The sequence below is a fragment of the Mustela nigripes genome, chromosome 5 (genome assembly GCF_022355385.1).
Source record: "Mustela nigripes isolate SB6536 chromosome 5, MUSNIG.SB6536, whole genome shotgun sequence".
Lineage (NCBI taxonomy): Eukaryota > Metazoa > Chordata > Mammalia > Carnivora > Mustelidae > Mustela > Mustela nigripes.
Genome location: NC_081561.1, coordinates 7,981,231 through 8,000,272, shown reverse-complemented (window position 1 = coordinate 8,000,272; position 19,042 = coordinate 7,981,231). Strand labels below are relative to the sequence as shown.

General features: G+C 47.7%; 2 protein-coding genes across 2 annotated transcripts in view; one reads left to right on the top strand and one right to left on the bottom strand.

The window, feature by feature from the left end:
- TXNDC5 (thioredoxin domain containing 5) overlaps positions 1-1,220 on the top strand; it is a 33,313-nt gene extending 32,093 nt beyond the window's left edge. The window contains exon 10 of the mRNA XM_059399406.1: positions 752-1,220. Within this exon, the coding sequence (XP_059255389.1) occupies positions 752-919 (168 nt within the window). The 3' untranslated portion in view covers positions 920-1,220. The remainder of the gene's footprint in view (positions 1-751) is intronic.
- BMP6 (bone morphogenetic protein 6) overlaps positions 1-19,042 on the bottom strand; it is a 149,081-nt gene that overhangs the window by 5,592 nt on the left and 124,447 nt on the right. Inside the window, exons 3-4 of the mRNA XM_059399404.1 lie at positions 8,702-8,850; positions 7,893-8,090 (exon numbers count right to left, since the gene is read on the bottom strand). Of these exons, the coding sequence (XP_059255387.1) occupies positions 7,893-8,090; positions 8,702-8,850 (347 nt within the window). The remainder of the gene's footprint in view (positions 1-7,892; positions 8,091-8,701; positions 8,851-19,042) is intronic.

Genomic DNA, 19,042 nt, shown 5'->3' with positions numbered 1-19,042 from the left:
GGGTCTTCACTGGGTTGGTCACTGGAGGATAGGGAGTGCAGAGCACAAGGGCAGGAGAGAGGTCACTATCTACAGGCTTGGTGGGCCTGTCTCTCTGATAAGGTGTCTTCTGAGCAGAGACCTGCAGGGATGTTGGGAGCAGGGCAGAAGGCTCTTAGGCGAAGAATATCTGCATGTGGGAACGGTCAGTGCAAAGGCCCGAGTTGGCCTGTTGTAGAACAGTCTGGAAGGCTGCTCCTTGTTCATTAAAAAGCCCTATCTTCTGTCTACCCGCTGCGCACATGGCTAGTGGACGTTTCCCGTCACAGTTCCGTGTGGCTCAGTCCTGCCCACACTCGTGGGGAGAAGGGAGGCAGGAGCTCCCATCCTGGCCCTTCTGACCTCCCTGAAGCCCTCCCTCCTGGCACCTCTTCTTCTCCAGCCAGCTGCAAGTCTGAAGACTCCGTGGCCCTGGTTCCTTGCACTCTTGAAGTTGTCCTGGGTTAGATGATCTGTGATCCTGTCTGGAATTTTCCCTGCCTGACAGTTGGCTTGGGTCTCCACAAAGTAAACATCTCCCCAAATGCCTTCTGTGTGCTGGGGGCCGTGATTGGAATCGTTAGCCATGTGAAAGGCAGGAGCTTCTGGGATACCTTTCCTTCCCAGGTCGGAGGACAGGAACAGTGGGATATAATAAGGAATATTATATCCTGGCAGAGCTAGAAAAACCATGCTATTGCCTGACACTTCCAAATCTCGGTTCCCTCCATAGGTTCAGAAAGGGGGAAGCCACCAGAAGACCAACCAAGATGGCCCCGAGAAGTACACAGCTTTTACCTGCACCGACGGTTCTGTCTGTGAGCCTCCTGCAAACTGGACTCTCTCAACACTCAACAGAGAGAACTTTCTCTGCAAGAATAGCTATTTCTTTTGGAGCTAGACACTGGCGTTTTTGTTGTTAAGTAGAGATTGGGGCCAGAGAGAAGAGAGGGAGGGATTCAACTCCCCTGTGTTTCCTCCTACACTTTCAAGCCGCACTTAGGTTTCCTCCGGAGTCCATGTTACGTGTGGCACAGAGCGTGTAAATATTTGTGAAGGTCAGTGCTTCTGAAAATACCTGTGTGTGCCCCTCAGGGGCCAGTGTCCTGGGCGCAACAGTGGAATGCCACTGCCCTGCACGGTTTTGTTTGTGCTTGTTTTAAGGACTGACAGATTGCAGAAAAACATTCTCCCACCCCGGCTCCTTGATACTTGTTTGGATGAATGGTCTGGTAGAGCCAGTGACAGGAAGACATCCGCTTCAGTGGGCTAAAGGAAGGCAACATGGCTTTGTCCACATGGGTTCACCAGTCGAGAGGAAGGTAGAAAAGAGAAGCCATGTTGCTGGACAGAAGGAACCAAGCAACCAGCCAGCCAGAGCAATAGGCTGGAGGCTGACACCAACAGCCTCAAGGGCAACGGTCCTCCATCTGACTCACAGGTGGCCCCGGGCCCCGCCCCCCCCCAGGAGACTCACTAGGGAGTGGGAGCCCCCGTCAGACCCTCAGGCCAGAGTCCCTGGAAACAAGTTCCCTGGTCTGGTCTGGGACCCGAGACATGTTTTTCAAGGAATCTGACTTTTTCCAAGTTGAACGCAGAAATTACAGTCTGGCTTGCACTCATTCCATGGGATTCTTTGGCCAAGAGCAGGGGGCAGGACAAGAGGGACTCGGGCCCAGCCCGACCAGGCCCCAGGTGGCCGTCCTGAGTACTCGGACAAGCACGGCCCCGCTGCAGACGGGCTGGGGCACAAAAAAATATGGTTACCTGGTGGCAAAATTGAACAATCATAAAAGGCCCCGGGATTCATTTCTCCCACAACCAGATACAGGCGGCTCCCTAGTCTACTTTCAAACAGGAGAGATACATTTTCCCTTACCATAGATTCTCAGGCTTTGGAAGTGTCAGAAGCCCCACGCTGGGGGAAAGGGAGCCCCTTTAAAGCCCCAAGACAGCCTTGCCCGTCTTTCCCCTAAGTGAAGAGCCCTTGCCAAAACCCTCCAGGCTCTGTCCTTAGAGAGGCGTGGACAGGCAGAGGTGAGGACCAGGAGTAGAGCAGGGGCAGGGAGAGGCAGGGCGGGGTGGGGCGTGAGGTGGGGGGACACAGGCTTCAGCGCACGGTGTGTTCTTCTAACACTTTGCCAAGGGAAGTCAGCATCTCACCCAGGCCTTCTGGACCACTAAACCAGTAGTACGGAGAGTATCACATCCATTCCCACTGGCCAGACTAGCGGCCAGTGCCACCCTGTCCGCCCTGGCCGCTGACACCTGCACGGGGTGGTGCCTCCACCCTCCGCCTGGGGCGTGGCCCCGGCTCTGCCCACGCCTGGGGGGCGGAGCTCTCCCGGGGCCCCACCGCCAGGTCCTTACCTGCTGTCTCATCCGGGCCACGTCGGAACAGCTCACGGATGTGGGGAACCAACAGGGAATGAGCTGTGTGGAGGCAGGCTCACCTGGCGTCCCGTGGTTGGATCACCTGTCCGCGCACTTCTGACACTACCTCATTCCCGCATCCGAGAGGCCCGCTGGGAGGGAATGGGGGTGGGTGGGCGGCTGGAGGCCGGTGGTGCCGCGGGGCCCACCAAACACAGCTCTTCACTCACCCACTGGCCGGGGCTTAGCCCCTTCTTCCGGCCCATGGAGGCCCCCGCTTCCCCGTCAGGGTCTGTCTCACCTCCTCGCTGCCCCCACCCTGTAGCCCGGCTGCAGCCTTGTGTACCGCACATCTGATCTGTCCCCAGCAGGAGGGGCACATCCCATCCGGCATTCTTGGCACCCGCCCTCCCGAAATGCTGTGCACGCGGTGGAGCGCGAAGGAGCTGTAGGCTAGGAGGGCTCGCCGGAGGCTGGCTGGCTTCTGCAGAATGGCTCCCAGGAATGAAATACACAGTCTCAGGAAAATGAGTATGGCTCAAGGGCCACCATCGAGGGGAGGAGGGCAGAGAAAGGACAAAGTCGGGGCGCCTGGGTGGCTCAGTTGGTTGGACGACTGCCTTCGGCTCAGGTCATGATCCTGGGTTCCCGGGATCGAATCCCACATCAGGCTCCCAGCTCCATGGAGAGTCTGCTTCTCCCTCTGACCTTCTCCTTGCTCATGTTCTCTCTCACTGTCTCTCTCAAATAAATAAATAAAATATTTAAAAAAAAAAAAAAAAAAGAAAGGACAAAGTCAAGGCAAGCACAAGAAACCAGGTGAGAGCGAGGAAGGATGGAGGGAGCAGGCCGGTGGCGACCTTGCCAGCCCCAGGTTTTCTGCAGAAGGGCAGGGCCTTCCTGAGCCCTGGCCATAGTCTTCCCAGAGCAAACTTGTTTTCTAGAGAAAACAATTCACTACTCTGATTTCCCTTCTCTCCTAGAATGATGGGGCCAAGTACAACACCCAGCTGTTAAAAGGGCACCTTCGTCTTCACTGATCGCTCTGTCTTTCCCAGCCTTCTCAGCCCGTCTCATCTCTCCCCATCAACCCACCGAGTCAACGTGGCCATCGAGCCTATGCTGGAGAATGCCCGGCTCCTCGCGCCCCGGACACTGTGGAACCACAGGAAGGTTTTGAGTTCTGGTGTCAGGAATCTCATCAAATGTTGGGGGCCGGGGAGCTGGATTTTTCAGGATCTAGATTTTGTTTGCAACCTGTATGGCTGGACTGAGAGGCAACAGGGAGGCCCTGTTCTTTTGTAGGGCCGGGATTTCAAGATCTCCTGCTTTGTGCTAGGTTGGGTGGACTTTGGCCTCTTCTCAGCCTTTATCTTAATTATCAAAGAATACAGAGATTTGGAGCCCCTAGGTGGCTCCGTGAGTTAAAGCCTCTGCCTTCGGCTCAGGTCATGATCTCAGGGTCCTGGGATCAAGCCCCGCATCGGGAATCTCTGCTCAGCAGGGAGCTTGCTTCCCCCTCTCTCTGCCTGCCTCTCTGCCTGCTCGTGATCTCTGTCAAATAAATAAATAAAATCTTAAAAAAAAAAAGAATACAGAGATTAAGTATCTTGAAAACAGACAGAGGCTTCTCTCAAAGACGGATCACCAAGACTCCCCATACTTTAAGTACCTCAGCTCTCCCTGTTCCCTCCTAGACTGAGTCTCCTGCCCCCAGCACCCTCTCGGGAGTTGGTGGTTGTTGGTGAATTATTCAGGCCTCTTACAGCTCCTGTTTACGCCTGTTACTGCCTTTCAGCGTTATTGGCTATTAGTCCATTCATAAGGGGTAAACCAAGGGATGGGGTAGAGGGAACCTATGACTCCTTGATAACTTTAATACCAAAGGAGCTTAATGGCAAATGAGAGTCGAGTATTATAAATACGGAGCTTGAAATGATTCTAACTGTTGGATCACGAATGCCATGACTGTCCACCACAGCTGTGGGGAATTAAGATTTGCTTTCATTTAGAAAGCCCTGAACAAACCTCTACCTCTTGACCAAGACATCTGGAAGCCAAGCTGCAGGCCCTAAAATTTTAATTTAAGATGAAAAATGACAAATGACAACTCCCAATTCCTTTGAAGAACGATAAACAGCTAACTCAATACCCGGACCCAGATCCATTCTTCTCAAGCTCTGGATTTCCCCAGAGGGTCAGCCCCCTCAGTCTTGGCCTGCCAACCCATGGACGCACATGCTGCCCTCATGGGGACACCTGTCAGCAGCTACAAGGCCAAATAAAAATTGATCTGTCAGAAGGAGTCTCCCAGCCTACTGACTGGAGTTCCCTGAGACCTACAGCAAGATTTCACAGTCATCATAAAGTTCCCAAACCACTGTTTGGCAAACGCTGAGGTCTGGTTGCCTTTCTTTGGCTAGAAGCATATTCAATGGTCCTGATCGCGAAGTTCAAGAGAGAGAAGAGCTGAGCCATCAACAAGGTCAAGAGCTTATCTAAATGTACCAGAGCCACACTGTCCCCACTAGGATCCTTAAAGACACATGTCTGGGTGGGTTGGAAAGAGGCAGACGGAGCAAGGACTCTGCAGTGCTAACACACAGCATCGGCAGCCACAAAGGACTCCTTCCAAAGGACAGGAAGGGTCACGAGGACTCGCTGGTTTGCAGATGGTTGGCAGAGGTGCGCGGTGGCCACAAAAACATCAAGGATGAAAGAGGCCAGAAGGACGTCTAGCTTTACAGGAATTGTTAAAAGTGGCAGAAAAGCTCCCAAACTGTCATCTGCCAAAACAAAGAGCAGTTCCAAGTCACAGTGCTGGCAGCCGGCGGGTTGACCTGACAGAGAACCCCAGACTCACCAATGGACTTGACGTGGCGTTAATGCCTCCCTCCGCAGCCAGGTCTTGGAAAGATCCTGGGAAATCAGCTCGATTGGTAGCTCGACAGCCACCCCCACCCCCCAAACAGAACCATCCCTCAAGACCATTTGCACACAGCCGTGGTGAAGAACCAGGTGTCATAGGCCCCCCCGAAGATGAAGCAACAGACCCCGAGAGAAAGCTCCTCTCGAAGAGGGTGAACAGAAGTAACCAGAAAGACCAGCACGTGAGAGCTAACAGACCCAAGGGCAGTTGGCTGGTAGAAGTGGAGGCTGAGAAAGAACCTGCCGGATACACTGGAATCCCTACCAGGGCTATGCAGCCCACAGCCTGGACCATGACTTCTAAAACATGTGCAAAAGCGATAAACAATACTGTCCAGATGACATCTGAGCCCACTGAGAAGGGCGACGCAGCCAACATCCATCATTTGCTGGGAGCAGACAGCTGCGGAGAAGCGAGGGCCAGTGAAAACCGTCCAGGGCGCCTTCGATCCAAACCCACACTTTGGTGCATGTGTTTGCGAAGTCCAGCTTGAAGGCCAAGTACAGATGTGAGAGCAGATTCTGGTGGGTGGTGGGGAAGGCGGAGGGATGCAGGCTCTTGGCCTCTCCCTTGTGGTGGACTTGCCCGCCGGCCCAGGCATCTGCAGCTTGGTTCCAAAAATAGCCCCGTATTTCGCTGCCATGTTTCACCCTGATGACAGGCAACTTGATGGATTATGTTCCCTTCTTTGCCCAGATGCAGGATGGTCTCTGATGGGCTTCCGGTGGCCATGATTTTGACAGAGAAATATTAATTCCCTGGAAACACTGTGGAAGAAGGGGGGCAGCAGAGGCCCAGGAATCTCCTCTTTCCAGAAGATCGACAAAGGAAAAGTCCTGCCTGGAGTCACACCAGAGACGACAACGTTTTGTCTTGAACGTATCTACCCGGTCCGTGGAGGCCTGGCAACATTCGGTCCCATGGTGACCTGGAAAGAAGGCACAAACGGGACGACCCATCTCTCTGGGGAGCCAGGCTTCTCTCTGGAATTTTCTTCTCCAGGAGCAACCTTTTCCGTTGTCTGTCTGCTCCCATTAATGGCAAGGATAAGTAAGGTAGAAAATACCAAATATAGAAAGTAGCTCTTCAGTGGGCCTACCCTGACCAATTTCTCTGGCCTGAGAGAGGGTCTCTGAAGCCATAAGAGTGAGGAGGACCCTTCCTGGTAAATACTCTCTCAGTCGTGGCATAGGTGGTGGTAGGGGGTGTTTCTGGGCCTTTGCACAGGTGAGGTGAGAGGTAGCTGTCATGAACTCTTCTGTCCTAGCACCACCGGAAGAAGCAAAGCATATTTGCAAATACTGGGTTGGGAGGTGGAGGTGGGACACTTGCCTCTCATTACACACGTGATCAACTTTAATGCTCATGTTTAATCGAGACTTATCAAACTGGGGGAAAAAAATGTGGAAAGGGACTCAGAAGAGAACAATTGGATGACACGGGTAAAAATCAAAATCAGAGACATGTTTTCCCAATTACAAGATCTGGTGTGTGTACTTGGGGGAAGGGGTGATGAATAAATCAAGTGAAATTTCAATTTTAAAAAAGCAACCCACATTTTAAGAGCTGCCTTCATGTCTGGGGCCCCAGCACCAAAGTGACCACAGTGCATTAATGAATTGAAGCCTACCGCCAGCCGTCCCCGTCATCACGCCCTGAAGGAAAACACGGAGCAAACTTCCTCTGAAGAGAATAAAGGAAAGCAATCACTTCTTCTTCTTCTTTTTTTTATTTTTATTTTTATTTTTTTAAAGCCCAACTGTTTCTAGTGGTAAATACAGGAACACCCACGCTGTGCCATGCGTGCTTCCAAGAAACACCAGGATGACAAAAGCAGCAAAATGTCACCTCACGCTGGGTGGCAGGTCCTCGAGCCCCCCAGCTGAGAGCCTCGTAAGAGAAATGACTTATGAAGTCAGAACCTAAAATGGAGATGCTTCTTCGCAGCGAGAGGTTGAGTGCCCGGGGAGATGGTCTTTCGGAGAATGCCACCAGCAAGGGAAAACAGAAGACACGGCGAGATTCCTGACACCACGTGAGCTCATGGATCTAGCCAGGCCTAAAGCTAGCCCCCTTGACCTCCTAGTTCACGAACCAATGACATCCCTCAGAGCGGGTTGTTTGAGCGGACCTCCTGTCACTGTCAGCCAAGAGCACTGACCAGTACGAGTCCCTCTTACGCAAGTACACAAAGTGGGTTTGTATGCCACAACCTCCCAGGCATCACACCAACTAGAAGAAAATCTGGGTGTTCTCAGGATCTTTATGTGAATGAAAGAGGAGTTGGAGAAATCCTTATCAAATGGAAGGGTGCTCTTCTGGAAAACCAGACACTCAGGACATCGCTAGCCTGCAGACTCAGTCCCCAGAGAACAAAGGTATCCACTGATGGCCCTAGGAACTCTGCTAGATAATTGGTGGGCACAATGATGCACCTGTGAGCCTTTGTATTTCTGGGCAGAAGCCATTGGGCTGACATCATCAACATGTCCTTGTTCTTACTGAGGCCCATGCATCCCCACCCCCCCAACTCCCCGGGCTTCCTGAGAACATGGGCTCCACCCAAACCTACCGGAAGCGCTGGAGACCCGGGAAACGTCTTGGGACTGGGTGGAGCGATTGCGGCTCTGCTGTCGGCGCCTCCCGGGGGCTGACCTCGTGGTGCGCACGTGGACCTCGCTGACCTTGAAGAAGGCCACCATGAAGGGCTGCTTATCGTAAGGGCCGTCTCTGCCCACCAGGCCTGCCGCTCGAGGGTTGATGGTGAGTCCTTGAATGCAAACCACAACATGGCTGTCTTTATTGCCTGGAAATTCCCTGGCCACCCAACTGCCCGTCACAGAGTAAACATGAGGGAAGAGCCCTACGCATGCTCAGAGCACAATCAAAACACTCCTTCCAAAGTTGCGTGCATCAAAGCAAGGAGGGAACTCCCATGCCTCCCATTCCCAATATATTTTGCTCTACACAACCATTCTTCCTGCTCATGTGCCTCCTAACCAGTGGGAGAACGGACTGAGTGTGCACCGTCTGAGGTCTGGTGTGGGGACCTGGCCTGGCAGCTTTGGTGCTACAGGAGGAGGGGCTGCTGACAGAGTTCTCGTGCAAACTTGCCCCCTACCCAATGGTGAGAATGAAGACAGGGTCTCCCCCTGCCTCTGAAAGCCATCTTCCTATAGTGAACTCTGGAACTCAGATCACCTACTATCTCCAAGTCCTTCCTGCAGGCCTCTGGGAGAGATCTCGCTTCCTAGAAGTAGTTATGAGAGAACAGTAAGCGAGGTCATCCCAGAGCTGTGGTCTCCCCCAGAAACCAGGGTTCTACTGTAACTGTTGCAAATGGAACGGATGAGCACTGTTCACTGGTTCTGGCAAACTTACCATCCTGAGTCACCACGCTCAGCTGAAGCCCCATGTTGTGCTGCGGGGTCACGACCCACAGATTGCTAGTGGCCGTGATGTCAAATTCCAGCCAGCCTTCTTCTGAGGCCCATACCACGCGGGTATCCAACAAAAATAGGTCAGAGTCTCTGAAAGAAAGAAAAGATGGCTTGGTGAGGCACACACCACCCCCTCGGCCCATCCTCTCTGTCCTGCCTTGGCGGTAGAATGAATATGCCGATGTCAGATCGGGTCCACCCAAGAGACACCACATATGGTGCCCGGCTGTGGCTCTGGCTCATGGGACAACCAGGACACATGCATGACTCAGTGTGGAGAGGCATATGTGCTAGGGGGCAGCCCAGACCAGAAATGAGCCTTCTCCCAAGTCTAGGTGGATCCCTCAACTTCGTCAAAGGCCTTGCTATGGCTGTGCCTGCTGAGTCTTGCTGGGGAATAAGGAAAGAGGTCGGGGGGAGGGGGGGACTGGGGGAATTAAGAAAGTCATACTACTGCTTACTTAATGGCAAACAAACTCTAAAAAGGGAGCAGGGCAGGGATCAGGCATGAGAAAAAGGATTAGGAAAATATTAAAATAGGATTCGTGAGCAAAAAAAAAGTTGTGGCTTTATTCATTTTTTTCTTTTTGTAAAATGAGGAGCTGACAACCTTCACATGTTAATTCCTGTGAAATAAAAAAGAGAAACAGGAAGCCACATCGTATTTGTGTGTAATCATCAGATCCTTGCTTTTAATTAAGGCCTTAAAGCGGTCCATGCTGCGTGCGGGCTCCTCTCTCGTGGGGATGGGGTAGCCGTGGGTGGATGTTGAGTGGTTTTAAAGTTCATCCCAGGGACGTGTGGGTGGCTCAGTTGGTTGAACGTCTGCCTTTGGCTCAGGTCATGATTCCAGGTCCTGGGATCGAGCCCCATATTGGACTCCCTGCTCAGCGGGGAGCCTGCTTCGCCCTCTGCCCCTCACCCTACTTGTGCTCTCTCTCAAATAAATAAATAATATCTTTAAAAAAATAAATAAACATGTGCAGGGTTAGCACATGTGGAACTTTAAAACAAAAACAAAAACAAAAAACCTTCATCCCAGCACAGATAGGAGCCGTAGCTGGGGTCTGTAGGCAGACTCAGAATCCATTCCTTCCACTGGGCTTCACAGGGAGTAGTTATATTATATCTTTGTTTTTGGTTCTGTTTTACAGTTTTCAGCTAACGGGACCCTAGGACTCGCAAGAAGATGGAATGCGGGATTCTTCCTGCTCCCGCACATGTGATGATACAGCAGTGTCGGGAGATGGTCCCCTTCGTGTGTTTCAGGAACACTCTGAATCTGAATTGACATCCCAGGGTCACTGACAGGAAATGGCAGGGAATTCCTAGGGCAGGGCAGGGCAGGGCACCATTTGGGCGATGGGAAGATTCAAATCCTCTAGTGCCATCTTTTACAGGAATGAAAGTTTACCAGAACACTGCATTTAAGACGAGCAGTGTGTACTGAAACTGGGTACAGGGCGCCTGGGTGGCTCATCTGGTTAAGCATCAGGTTGTGATCCTGGGGCCCTGGAATCAAGTCCCACATCGGGCTCTCTACTCAATGGAGAGTCTACTTCTCCCTCTGCCTCCCCCTCCCTATCTCTCATGAATAAATGAATACAATCTTTTTAAAAAACCAAAAAAATTGGTTATAAAGCACTTTCATGCACTCTGCTTTCCTTCTAAAAACCTGAAAGTGGGTCGAATATCATGATCCCCATTGTAGGGCTGGGGACTCACGCAGACTTGAGGTTACAGCGGTGTGACTACGGTCAAAAGCTAGTGAGAGAACTAGCTAGCGAAGAGAAGCCTGCAGATTCCGCTTCCCATACCATCACGCTGCCGTGTGAAATTATGAAGAAAGACAACCCGTGGCAAGTGAACACAGTTTATCTCTACCCCATCAACTATCCGTGAGGCCGGTGCCGAAACGTCAGAGTTAAACGTCTCAGATGTCTGGGGGGAAACAATTTTTCCTGTTTACACGGCTTGGAGTTCGAAGGCAGCTCTAGTGTCATCTTTTCCAGGCTTAAAACAGTAGGTACAGCGAAAAGGAGTTTACTCAGCTGCTGACCAGAGCCTGCAGGGATGCCCCACGGAGGCTGGCCATCTTTAAATCGCTCTTGGACGACATGCGTGTGTCATACCTCCTGTTGACAAATTACCCCCTACCCCCGGCACCGAGGTAACTGTGAGCAGGGAGGCAGGGGTGTTCGTGGAAAACAGCAAGAGGGGACTGCGAGGCCAAAGCTTTGAAGTGAAGATATAAAAAGACATAAATGCTGTTCTGGAAGTTCGGAGAAGACCCTCATCCAGGAATAACACAGACACTGTGGGAGAAGTGGCCCTGGTCCCGAAGGCAGCACTGGCCCCTCCAAAATGAAAATGCACTGAGAATCCCAAGGAGCCAAGCTGCGCCTGAGTAAAGGGGATCACTTGTCGCTCTTGACAGAGCTTGGGGGATGCACCTGGCGGACGACCCTTAAAGACTTGTCATGAGGATGCAGAAAAATGCAGTGCAACATAGGACTGTGGCAGAGCTCGTACAAAAAGCTAGAACGAGCTTTTATTTGAAAAAGGTAGGGTTTATGAAAAAGGGAATGGGAGTCTATTACAAGAGAAAGTGTGGGGTAGGACCGAGGTCCCTGGTCCGAAAAAGGAGAGAAACAGAGAGAAGGAGAAAAAGGCATGAATTAAAGGGGAACATGTGATCCCAAACCAAACTTGGAGTAAAGGGGGAAGGTGATTTGGAGGAGGAGGACCGATCACAAGGTGGCAGGAATGAAATCCGCAGGGTGAGTGGGGACTTGTGGACGCAAGCAGCCTGGCTTTCTCTCCTGCCTGCTCCTGAGTCACGCTGGGTCCCCGGGACGTCTGTGTTGTTTCTCCATCGCCTTCCCTGGCTGTGCAACAAGAACACTGGTCCTCCGTGCCCAAGAGACCACAGGGATATGCAAATGCTGGCTGACCGCTGAGCCTGGAAAGATGAAAAAACTGTGGCTCACCAGCAGTGAGGCCGCCTCAGATTTTGATGTTTATGAAATCTAGGATGCTCAGGTCCATGGAGGGAAGGAGAGGTAGAGTATGCACCAAGAACCTCTCTCTATTCCTTGGGGACTCCAAAGAGGCAGGTCTACTGTCTCTTTCCTACAGCTGAAACCTAGAGATTAGGTGTAGGAAGGTCACACAGGCATTAAGTGGGGTGACCAGAACTTACAATCAGAGCCCACACTCTTAGCTGCCACCTGTGGAAATAGCAGAGTCCAGAAAAGTACAGGGCACGGGCTGGAAATCCTGAATGAGAGCTTGGAATGAGAGCTTGGAATCCCAAGGTAAGGGATCAAATCCACTGTGCACAGAGGCCAACATCAGTTGGATACAGAACCATATTAAGATACTTAGAGCTGGCACACGACTGGAAATCACGAGCAGGTTCTCCTGTCAAGACCAGGGTAGGAAGGGGTGAAAGGTACATGCAGGAGGAGACCCAATATGGCGGCTGCCTGGCCGGGAACTCCCGCCAGCTTCCCAGTCTTGTTTCACTCTTCCTCCCACGCAGAAGATTCTCTGCTAGCCTGAGAACACTACCAACAGGTGTTCATACAGCCTGAGGAACTTAAAAAAAAAGAATGACAGAATGATAGCTTTAAGGAACCTCATTGGCTCTCCCTCAGTGCTTCCAAAAAATAGCACAGGTGTTCATGTGAAACTATTCACGGCAAGTCGGTGAAACAGGTCAGGTCTGATCCGCATCTGTTTCCTTTGGGTCCATGATGTACAGCCAGCATAATCTCCTGACTATGGAAGTACAGCCTCCAATAAGACATACCTGATCTTGCCATGTAAAAAAACAAAAAACAACAACAAATGTTCCCTTCTAAATCTCACTTAAGCACGTCAAGATCTGGTGGTCTCCGCTAAATCATCTTTATGCACTGGTGTGTAAAGAATTTCAGGGTCTGGCCCAAGTGACCACCACAACTGGATTATTTGGCTCTTCCTACTGGCATGACTGACATGCTCAAGTTAACATACCATAAAAGGAAATCCTGAGACCAGAGAGAGGACTTTGAAAGAATTCACTGCTTACTGTTTTCTCGACCAACTTACAGAACCTCATGTTTCAGGATGAATATGCATTCTATCTTCAAGAACACAGTGATTTTATGTTCGGTGTTTTCCCACTTCAGGGCATGAGTTTCCTCCTACTGTTATCTCCCTGGGTAAAATTAAGTTGTTAATAATTAGCCTAATAAGAGATTTCTAGAAAATCCAGAAATTTCTAGCAAATTTCAGAAATTCACTCTGGGGCTAGAGCTGACTGACCAGCAAGTCCCTCATAAGACCTGTATAACTTATGTGGGTGGGCAAAGTTGCCCCCTGTGGTCCCTCCCCATAAAAGCCTCCAAAGCACCTGCCCTTGTAGGTGATACTCCCATCAGGCTGAGAGGCAGAAAGCACCAGGACAAACACAGTGGATCCTTTTCTTTTTCACCCTTGGAGAAAAGCAGGAAGTATCTGAGTTCCTAGTGGCCAGCTTGGGTCTTTCCTGTCAAACGGCACCCATTTAAGGTCACACTGCCCTTGACAAAGTGCAAATCTGCTTACTACTAACTGCTTACTACTAACCACTTTCCCAGAAAGAATTGTTCTTGATGACGTGGAGTTTATATGTTTGAAGCAAGCAGCCTTATGAGATATTTGATAAGGTTGAATCTGTGGTCTTGTTCCTTTATTTCTCCAGGACATTCCTTCGCCGTTGGTGTCTGGACTTAAGGACACACTAAGCTATAGAACGTTCATAAAAGGATGCCCCGACTTCATGCAATGAAGCATACTGAAATTTCGAAGAGAATGGAAGTCAAAAGCCAATTGTTTTAGAAAATTAGATAGGAAAGCAAGGCTTTTTACTTTCTTCTTATGTAATGTATCATATATAAAGGATTATGTTTAAATGTATACCACAAAAAGGATAGGAAAGAATAGGATATTTGAAGATAGAGCACCACAAGTCAGGGTACACTGCTGACCACACATAGATTTGAGTAAAAAGGGCAAAGGCACATTATTACTATATAATTAGCTAAGCTCTCGTTGATTTTATGCCACTTGATATTAATGAATTGTCACCCCAAGGATTAGCATGGTATAAAGAGATGTTTCAAATATCAGGGGCGCCTGGGTGGCTCAGTGGGTTAAAGCCTCTGCCTTCAGCTCAGGTCATGATCCCAGGGTCCTGGGATGGAGCCCCACATCGGGCTCTCTACTCCAAGGGGAGCCTGCTTTCTCCTCTCTCTCTGCCTGCCTCTCTGCCTACTTATGATCTCTTTCTGTCAAAAAAAAAAAAAAAAAAAAATCAAAGGTATGCTGTGAAGTGTGTAAACTTGGTGATTCACAGACCTATACCCCTGCAGCTAACAGTACATTATATGTCAATAAAAAATTTACAAATTTAAAAAAACATTGAAATTACCTTAGCTCCGTATAGAATATTTCATCTTCAACAAACGAATATAAATCACTCCGCTGACAGAATATGAACCTAGCTAGTCCTTACATGGTGCCTCCTACACGGATGCTTGTAATCACGCTAACTCCTCACAACCACCATAAGGGGTAAATACCATTCATGCTGTCACAGGCTTAGAGATAGGGAAACTGAGGCACAAAGAGGTTAAGTAGCTTATTCATAGTCCGGTAAGTGCAGAGCGGGGAACTGAACCCAGGCACCTCGGCCCCAGTATTGCCAAGGCTTTCCTCATCATAGCAGTAGTTCTCCAGTTTGGCCTAGGTTGGAATCCCCAGGAGGACTTGTTAGCACACAGATCCCTGGGCCCACCCCCAGAGTTTCTGAGGTAGGGACTGAGAATTTGCATTTCTAAGGTTCCCAGGTGATGTTGTTGCTGTTGGTCTGGGAACCACACTGTGAGAGCCCTCAGACCTACAGCACAGCCCGGCTGCCTTGAATATGACTAGTATTACCCTCACCTGGTTTTTAAGACTTCAGGTGCAAAGCTAACTGCTCTCAGGGATTCTTGCTCCTCTCCCTCAAATAGTGCAAAACAAACGTAGAATGCTCCACAAGTAAATGTTTGATTGTTTTATAGATTGGCCTTACCCTCAGGGAGTTATCAAGTTAGACTAATAATCAGAATCACAAGGAAGATCAAGTCCAAAGCAGCAGTATTATTAGAAAGTCCTGCTTCTCTGTGTCCAAGACAGGGAGGGAGGGGGAAAGCGGGTTCCTTTATGCAAATTCCCGCTACCTGACCTGACCTCTTTGGCCACGTAAACAAAACAATGTTCTCTTTAACTGGGGTGTGCTCCGACAGGCCCTAATGATCAAAGACAGACTGAGAACTTCTGTCACATTTTCAACATGTTATGTGCAAATGTTATGTTTTTATTTTCATCACCAATCCTACATTTCCATATCCTATACAATATGGGGAAACAAAACAGAAAAATGCTGATCATTTGGGACTTAAAAAAAAAAAGATGTCTCTCAAGATAATCTTAGCCACCACCATGGCCGGCCTCCCACAAGGCTGGATATCCTGGTAAGAAGACGCGCGTGACTAGAGCAATCTGTTTCTGGGAATGAATACTACAGAAGGCTTAGTTTCCAGAAATAAAGCCGGATTTTCTCTTCTCTTCCATGTATACCAAGTGGGAAAACAGTCCCCAAACAACAGCCTTTCTTGCCTACCACATCCTGACCCCCTCCCCCAAATGCAGCATTCTTTTGAGTGTAAACACCTCTTCATGATAACCTTAATTCCTCCCTATGATATTCCCTTCCACACTATGCCTCTGCAAAGAATAGAACTTAGACAGGCTAAGGAATAAGGTTTGGTAGCTGCTTGTGCTTACTGCTTTAATTTCAGGTAGATCATTCTAGGTATAATAGGATTTGACTAAAAGGACAAAACTAACTAGTTACATAACCTGAGCTGTGGGTCAGTTGTATTATTCTTTTTTTCGGGGGCGAAGGAACAAATACAGAAAAGCTCAATGCTTGCCTGAGGCCCACACTGAGCATGCCAGAGATGATCAAATCAGCAAGTAAGATTTCCCCGGAGGAATCCCCGAGGATCATACTTGGGAAAGCCAGATACAGAAAGAGAAACAGGTGTGGTTGGGCACAGCGATAAAAGGCTCTGATTTCCCTCTGCCCAACTATAATAAGGTTCTTCCATCCTGGCTTTCTCAAATTTGCCCTTCTCTTCAAAAAAGAACACAGTCTCAGGTATCTCACTTATACCTCAGTGAAAATAAAGCTTCATGTTGCTTCACTTCAGCAAACAGCACCAAAAATCCAAAAGCATTTATTGAGCGATCAATCCACAAGAAATGCTATTCTAAGGAAATTACTCACCCAGATCCTGGCGGGATTGACTGCCAGGTTTGGGTCTTGTTTCCCAAACTACACCATTTGATTAATAAATCACATATCAACATTTGTGGGGACTCACTACAAAGATTACAAAAAAATTTTTTTTAAAAAATCCTGTTTCGAAGATATATGCTTCTGGTTATGATGTATCAAACTAACACTCCCACTAAGGACAACTAAAAAAATAAACCTGTTTGTAGTCATCTTAGAGCAACCAAGACAGTCAGCATTTGATAGGTCAAGACCACAGAGAGAAGAAAAATACATGGAGGTATTGTCTTTGTATTGCCTTTTCATTTCAGAGGATTTGATACTTCTTGGCATGATGCATGAGTATCAAACAGAAAGGAGTAGCAGCCTACAGCTTGGAGTGATATCACTGGCTAGGAACAAAAATTGGAGTTTCAGGAAGCTTGGACCTGAAGGGCTAAATATCCCAGGGGAAAGGGGCTGCATAAAAGTGAACTCACAGAAGTTTGGGTTCACTTCCTATCGGACCTTGGCTCCTCAAGTCCTGGCTGCCTGGAACTCCAACATTTCCATCTGAGAGATTTGCCAAATATTAGGCTGTGCATGCATGGAAGCTGAGAAAACAAGCAGAAAGAAACTGCTTAGAGGACAAAGAGCTAAGCAGAGTTTCTGGCAGTTTCTCAAAGCTGGTGACTTAAAATTTAGAGTTCAGAGCCCACCAAGGAAGAACTCTGGTAAACATCCTAGACCTTCAGCTGAGAACCTCCCACCAAAGGGCTAAACTTTAGGAGAAAGGGAAAAACCAGAAACAGATACTCCTTAACAGATCTTTAAATACCCCACTGGAACAAAAGAATGAGGCGATCACCCTGTATTCTCTCTGCCTTCCAGAAGAAAATGAAATCCACTCTGGAAAGATATAGCAGTATCTATAAATATTTTCCATAGATCACGGCCAGAATTTAATTAAAAAAAAAAAATTATCAGGCATGCAAGTAAGTAAAATCAAATGAGGAAAAATCAAGGGAACAAATAGATAATGGGAATAGACCCATAGGTGATCCAGATAACAGAGTTATCAGACATGATCCTTGAAACTAACCTTATATAAAAAGGATAGTAAATCACAAGTTAGGCTTGTCCCAGGAATGGAAGGTTGGTTTACCATCTGGAAATCATTTAATACAGTATATCACATTAACACTTAGGGAAAAAGATCAGAAACTTTTTAAATAAGATTCCACACCAATTTCTAATATTAAAAAACTCTTAGTGAGCTAGAAATAGAGAAATTATTTATTCTAATAAAGAGTATCTGCAAGAACATTTTTAAGAAACATCATCCTTAATGGTAAAATATTAAATTTTTCTATTAGATTCAATGTCTGAAAGGGATTTCCAATCAGAAACAAAAATATGAATCAAATTCAAAATTGTACTGAATGTCCAGTCAGCACACTATAACAAGAAAAACAGAGGAAGAAAAAAAATATATAAGAATTATAGAAGAAGAACTAAAACTGGTATTTCTAGGTGACATGGTTATATTTATAGAAATTCCAAAATTTTGCACAAAAATTTGTTAGGATAACTATATGAATGTGTAAGGTTGCTGGATATAAGGTCAATATATAAAAATCAACTATTTCTTTTTTTTTTTACTTAAAAATTTTTATTTAAAAATTATAAAAACTTGACAGAGATATCACAAGTAGAGAGGCAGGAAGAGAGAGAGGGGGAAGCAGGCTCCCTGCTGAGCAGAGAGCCCGATGCAGGGCTTGATCCAGGACCTGAGACCATGACCTGAGCCAAAGGTTCTATATGTGGACAAAAACAGGCACTGAAATTTTTAGAAGCTAACAATACTATTATAATAACAAAAAAATCTTCAAAACCTAGAATATTATAATGATCCATAAATAACAGTAATCCAGTAAAAATATTCAAGACATAAAAGTTACAAAATATTACTGAGAAAAGTGAAAGAAAGCCTAAATAAATACCACATTTAGTATTAGCAAGAGTCCATTCTTCCCAAACTGGTCTCCAGATTTAATGTAATTCCAATCAGAAGCTCAGCAAGTTTCTTTGCAGAAATTAAAATGCTGCTTTTGCAATTTATGTGGTAATGCAAATGGCCATAAATAGCCAAGAAAGTCTCAGTATTTGAAGAATTTATACACCAGTTATGAAGCCTTCTTATAAAACTAAGAGAATGAAGAGCATACGATTGGTATAAAGGTCTTGGAACTGGACCCACAGATACTTGGCCACCTGATTTACGACAAAGAAGCCACTGATGTGCATGGAAGATAGTATTTCCAATAAAAGATACTAGGTCAATTATGTATTTCTATTCTTACACGACAAGGCTACTTAATCTACTTCACTAGTTCACTTAGGATCTCAAATATCTACTAGGTTAGCTCATCCTTCTGAGCTAAAAACTTGCATATCCCACTGCCTCTGGGGCATCTACTCATCTCTCGAACATGTCCAAACCTGAATTCATCCTCATTCCACTCCCTCCCTAATTCCTGCGTTCTCTGTCTCTGCGAATGGTTCAGAGGAGCATTATCAAATTAAAAATTCTGGAAAAATGTGTTTTTGCCCTTTGACAGTTATTTTCTCTCCTGAAACAATTACATTCTATCTGTGAAACAGTTCAGAAATGGTGAACTTGGTCAAAAATTCAGCGTGGCAATAATTCAGTCTGTGATTGCTCCCGGGGATTCTGCTAGCAGGGCTTCTGGGTGACCCGAGGAAATCCTTCTTGGTTTCAAAGTCCATCTCTAACAGAGCATTGCCCTGATCCCTTGACTCAAAGACGCAGGTCTTCACATCCTAAAGATAATAAAGTTAAGATAAAACACGTGGAAAGAAGGAAGGAAGGAAGGAAGGAAGGAAGGAAGGAAGGAAGGAAGGAAGGAA